The sequence below is a fragment of the Chiroxiphia lanceolata genome, chromosome 5 (genome assembly GCF_009829145.1).
Source record: "Chiroxiphia lanceolata isolate bChiLan1 chromosome 5, bChiLan1.pri, whole genome shotgun sequence".
NCBI lineage: Eukaryota > Metazoa > Chordata > Aves > Passeriformes > Pipridae > Chiroxiphia > Chiroxiphia lanceolata.
This window is the reverse complement of record NC_045641.1, coordinates 51,942,742-51,948,741: the sequence shown is the minus strand read 5'-3', so window position 1 is coordinate 51,948,741 and position 6,000 is coordinate 51,942,742. Positions and strand designations below refer to the sequence as shown.

The window sequence follows — 6,000 nt, the reverse complement described above, 5'->3', positions numbered from 1 at the left end:
GGGAGAGCGTGTTTAGTCGTTCTTGAACTTGGGACAGAGCTGTGTTTCAGTGAGACCAGATTTTCTAGCTCCCTCTAGCTTTGCTGCAGGACGTGTTCAAGAACGTGCCCAAAAAATGAGATGGGGGACCACTCATGACTCTTTAGGATAAAGACAGATCTATAGTCCCTGAAAGAAAGGGGCTTGGAAAGCAAGCTTAATGCTGAACATCACTCCCCAAATCACTGCAGGAGTGATTCAGCTGTGCTCAATAAAGATTTTCCTAGGAAAAATAATGCTTTTCACTAGAAAAATTCCCTCTGGGCTGCCCTTGGACTGGATGCAGGAGGAGAGGCAGGTGCAATCAGGGCAGCTCTGCCCAAAATCTTCCCTGCCAAGTGACCTCACTGCCTGACTTAGGAACAGCGAGTAGGAAAGGAGCGAGCTTGTCTCTGTGAATGGCAGAAGGGGAAGGAAATGTTGCAGGCACCTTACCCAGAGTTGAAGCCTGACCTCCTTGTGTGGAAAACCACCTTTCCTCAGAGCTGAGGTGGAAGTGATGAGCATGTTCCCCTGATGCCCAGGTGGGCCTGGTCCCCAGCAGGTTGCAGCACTCAGGATGTTTTGGGGGTTTAACATTCCCCTTCCCTCTGTCATTTTCTGCCCTGGCCCCAAGGCTGCTCATGGAAGAAAAGCCCAGAGTCACTGTTTGTATGGGCCCATGTCAGAGAGCAGCCCCCTCTCTCCCACAGGTGTTTCTCACTGAGCACCTAAGGTAGGATTCATTTCTACAGGTTTTTGACACATGCTTTGAGCCATGAGTGGTGTCTCAGCCCAGAGTGCTGTAGTAATGCTGCTCCATCAGCTCCTACAGACACCTGGACCTTTCCTCCTGAGGACAAAACATCCCGACCCACCAAGCATCAGTCCCTGCATTGAGCAAAAGCTTAAAATCAGCTCAGAGAAGTCACCCAGACACCACCACACAGAGGCAGTTTAAGTACAATCTATATTATCTCTATATTTTTTATTTGTCATCATATTTGCTCATTTCTGCGGAGTATAACGTCACAAAGACCAAAATAGAGAGAGCGGCTTGTCGCTGAGCTCACATCAGTTAAACACAATAGGTACAAAACTAGGTGACTCTGTCTTATTTATCATACTTTTTTTTTTTCAGTCATTTATATACAAAGAACTACTCTATATGGAAAAATAATAAACAAATCCCATGGGTATGTTACATGGTAAACAAAAAGGAAGGAAGGAAGAAGAGCGGAAGCAGGTGAGGGAGAGCAGCTCCAAGGGCCTACTCCTGGAACTGACACATTTCTTGGGGCCCTGGGCTACCATGAGCAGACCTGCAAGACCACAGATACCTTGGCCTTCTTGGTTTCAAGCTCTGAATCTTATATTTGCTCCTCCAAGCCAGAGCAGCTTCAGAGCCAATCCTTGCTCTGGCACTTGCCTGTCGTGACGGAGAGCAGCAAGTTCTGTGCTGGATGATTTTGTGTGATGTTAAAAAATATATATGTATATAAAATTATAAAGCAGGGCAGCTGGCTGTTGTTTGGGCACTAGTTCTTCATCAGGCTTCTCTGAAGGCAGCTGGTGTGAAAGGATTATATTGAAACCACTACATAAAGGACGCTTTGAGAATATCCAGATCCTCTGCACAGCATATATATATGCCGGAGACATTTCAAAGTAAGTTCTAAGAAACGCTTCTCCAAGCCTGGACCACCTTCATGCTCAAAGAGGCAATAACTGAGATTTTGGATTTCGGCCACCCAAATGCAACAAAGATTGGGAACAGTCACCAAGTGGGCAACTGGGACATCATCAAGACCTGCAAATGCAAAGAAAGGGGAGGGTAGGATCATGTCCTACACCCTACTTTCCTAAGAGAGAGGGCAACTTTAACGTAAGTACCTCACGTTTAAAGGACTATTAATCAAAGCCATAGAGGACAGAAGGAAAGCCCATTCAACCTTCAGCCCTGCTTTCCAGGCAGTTTACGCATGAGGAAGTTTTACACCAGGCCCACACAAAGCCTGGCAGAGCGTATTTGCATGTCCATTTAAGCAGACACAGACTTAGGGAAAAGCAGTAACTAACAGCATGGCATCGCAGGATGTGTGCAAATGGGGAAATCCAACAGCACAGAAGCTGCTGGATCCTGCCTCCAGTTCCCTCAACAGTCAGTACTGTTGCTCCCACCTGATTCACCATCCCCCCAGACACAAGTACAGAAGAAGACATTGTCCTTAAGCCCTTCCTTTATCTTATTCTCACAGCAGGGAGCAAACCTGCCTCTCCTTAAGCCCTTTTGCCCAGCTTGGGCAGGGGTGCTGAGGAAATGAGACGCTCTTCACTCACTGTCACTCCTGAGACACTGAACAAACAAGCAGATGGATTAGGAAACAAGTGGAGAGGTAACCTGAAGGCAGTAAACCAGCCTCCAGTGCTTCTAGCAGAGTAAGGAGGGGCAGTGTGGAACCACACAGGTCTGCTGATGGCAGGGAAGGCAAGTGGGAGAGGAACGGAGAAACTACAGCCGAGAAGAACACAGCAGCTCGCTCTGATCTCTCAGTTTTGCTTCCTGCCTGCAGGTAGGAGCATCTGATCTGTACCACTTGAGCATGCTGCCCACTCTTCCCCTAGATAATTTTAAGTAAGCAAGAGGCATTTTCTGGTCCCTGGATAGATCTACAGAGGGATCACTTCTGTTGTGGCTCTACTAAGTACCCATGGGCCCATCCGAAACCCAACAGTAGCAAGGGAAAGCTTCTCCCACTTTCATGGATGCCGGTTCCACCCTTGATAGCACTGAGTTGCAGCAGGGTCTGTGAAGTGTGCAGCAGCAGCAGCAACTGCTGCCTGGGAGAATAAAAGGGACAATTTCAACCAGCCAGGTCATGTCAGGTTTCAAGTCTGCTCCAGTTTGGCCCAGAACAGCTATGGAGATATAAAACAAAGGAGTGTGCAACATTCCTTTCTGAATATTCCAGCCTAAGAGCAAAATTTGTGCAGCTCACAGGGAAAGTCAGTGATAAAAAGCATGGGGAGAGATACCTGTGAGAGACCAGGACCTGCTCTGGCACCTACCTGATGCAACCCACACCTTTAAGAGGGGCAGCTGTGATGCTGGGGGACAGGAAACAAAAACAAAAAACTGGTTTTGTGTTTACATATCTTCCCTTCCCAAAGAGGAGCGAGGGGGCCAGAGCTCTACAAACTTCCACCGCCTATCACGGGCAGTCCTCCATCTTCTTAGCAGGAGACATGCTCCAGGGAGGCTTCTAGCCACAGGAACACAAGGGAGATGGGAAGCTTGGACACTTAGTGATTAGAAAACTCCATCCTTGTGAGAAAGCAATTCCATCCCCACTGAGCCTCAACAAGCATCAGCTTTGATGGTGATCAGGGGATGTAGGGAGCCAAAGAAAAGAAAAAAGTCCTGTCTTTTTCCCCCCCTCGCTCACTCAAGTGACTCCAGGGCTCAAAACAAGGTGCTCGGGAGGGTGGGGGCAGATATTCCTTACTTAGCATTAAAGGCAATGGCTATATAGACCAGTCTCTGGTCTGATCCTCAGGAATGCTTATCGCTGCATCCCAATCCCATTTCCCAAGGATCACAGAGATGTCAGTACCAGAGAGTTGGGGAGAAAACTATGCCTACATCAACCATTCAGGAAAAAAAATACAAAGGAGTTGGGTTGTCCTGTTGGAAAAAAAAACAAAAACATTTTTGGCCACAACTCCAGGCTCTGGTCAGTGATGCTCCACACCAAGCTGGGCAGGTGTGGGAAGCCAGAGCCCCAAACCCTGGAGCTTTGCTTCAATTAATTTGATTGCTGCTGTAAGGAACGGGCTCGAGAACAGAGTCCTGGCCATTCCACCACCTCCACGCTGCTCATCATGTCCGTACCCACAAAAGCTAATGGGAAGTGCCCACACTTCTGCAATCTGTACTCTCTAGGAAGTGATATGACTTGTGTGTTTCTGCTTTAATAAATTATAAAAAAAAAAAAGGGAGGAAATTGACAGCCTGTGCTGGCAGTTTCCCCTCCTAGAATTCATCGTCAGAGCTCAGCAAGAGGGTCTTCTCGTTGTCACGGGCGCCGGAGCAGCTGTGGGAGCGTGAGATAACGTGACTGCCATTGCGCCAGGGTGGACCGTGCTCCAGCGTTGACTGCTGGGTGTACTGCTGGTAGGCTGGGGAGAAGTTGTGGATCGCATCTTGGACAATGTCATGAGGGTTCATGGTCTCCTTGAGGCTGCTGGAGATGCTCTTCATGGGAGCACAGCGACCTGTTTGGGTAAGACAGGGAGGGACAAGTGAGGAACGCTGCTGCCTTCCCCCATGCCCCTGAACGTGAAGGTATGGAGAACAGGGAACATGCAATCCTAGGTCCTGCAGATGGTATGTTACAGACTTCCTTAAGCAGCTGCTGAGGAAAAGCCACACAAATGGCTTTACCAGTGGTGCTCCTAAATTCAGACGCTGTTAGCCAACTGAATCCACCTCAGCACTAAACGGGGGACACACCATGAGAATGGGACATACTCACAGTGACAACCTTCACTACATGCTACCAGTGCTGGCTTGAATGTGCAATGAAGACAGTCAGGTAGGGAGGTACTCCTGTAAAGGGTTTCAGAAGACAAAAACTAAGGAAATTCTAAAAATTCTAGGAGAAATGTCATTTGCCATTCCCACTCAGTGAAAGTTACACTGCTGGATGGTATCAAAGTGTCCACAGGAAAGAGACCATACAAGTGGGAAAGCAGCGCAAAGGAGGGAAAGGAGGGGAACAGGCAGTATTAGAGGCAGAACCACCCCTTGTGTAGAGGGTGTCACAGTGATACCACGAAGGAAGCAACAGCTGGAGATTGTCCCACTCAAGTGCTGAGCACAGAGGAAGGCAGCGTCTCCTTCTAAGAAATGCCATTTCTCATGGTTTTTAGGTTCCATTTCCAGTGTGGGTTTCTGGCTCTGCTCAAACCTGGGGATGAGCTCCCCAGAGAAGCAAAGTATGATGATCATCTTGGGCAATTACAAAAGTGAGGGGAGGCTGGGGTGAGAGCACAAACCAGCTCCTTTGAGCCTGCACAGCTGACAGGAACACTCTGCAGCTGCATGTTACTCCACTGCCCACACAGCCATTTTACTACTTATAATCCAGACAACCCTAAAGCAGCTGTGTGAGGAAGCAGAGTTACAGACCTACAAAGAAGGGGGAACAAGGGACAGGACAGGCTGTAGGCAAGCTGGGAATCAGGAGAGAACAGCATCTCAGCTAAAAGCCAACTGAGACAAGCACACAAAGCATGCTGTACCTACCGTATGGCCCATATGATGGAACAGCTGCATCAGGGACCAGTGGCCAAAGAAGGGAGAGATAAAAGGAAGAGGGGAGAGAGAGAGAGAGACAGAGACAAAGAGGAAATAACAAGAACTGAACAAGGCCCACCACCGAAACATTCCCCACTTGTACTTGCCAGTAGTTTACCCTTTCATCACCCACAGATCTCATCTCTCCCCATTGCAACAACTCTCCTTCCAAAACCTCTGGGGCTGGTTGGGATGGAGAGGTCATCTACAGGCTGCTATCTTCCCACACCTCATCACAAATCTCCTCTAGCAGGAAAGAACCCCTTTATTTGGAAAACACTGAATGTACATGCATAGACTGGGCACAAAAACCCCCTTTTCCCAGAGATAACATCCACCTTCCTCTTCCCTGGAATAAGACTTCTAGCAGCCCAACCCTCACAAAGTCATTACAGGGAGATCCTCCTCCTCCATGACAAACATATTGCCAAAGCACAGTCTCATCTTCCCAAGCCAGATTCAAAACAGAGCCTGTTTTAGGCCCCGTCCCTCTTGCCTTCAGTCTGTTGCACAACCTGGAACAATGGAGTTCCCCTTTGGTGAGACAGGAAGAAGGACAAACCCACTCCACCAAAACGATGCAACTTCTTGCAGCCCTCAGGTCTGCAACAAGCTGTTGTGGG

The 6,000-nt window shown here is 48.5% G+C and overlaps 1 protein-coding gene across 2 annotated transcripts in view; it reads right to left on the bottom strand.

Annotated features, from left to right (window-relative positions):
- Positions 1 to 970: 970 nt before the first annotated feature.
- Positions 971 to 6,000, bottom strand: part of TMEM184B (transmembrane protein 184B) — a 30,875-nt gene continuing 25,845 nt past the window's right edge. Inside the window, exons 9-10 of one of the 2 annotated variants that reach the window (XM_032687913.1) lie at positions 5,327 to 5,350; positions 971 to 4,293 (exon numbers count right to left, since the gene is read on the bottom strand). In XM_032687913.1, the coding sequence (XP_032543804.1) occupies positions 4,052 to 4,293; positions 5,327 to 5,350 (266 nt within the window). In that variant the 3' untranslated portion in view covers positions 971 to 4,051. The remainder of the gene's footprint in view (positions 4,294 to 5,326; positions 5,351 to 6,000) is intronic. The other variant, XM_032687914.1, reaches the window with a different exon arrangement.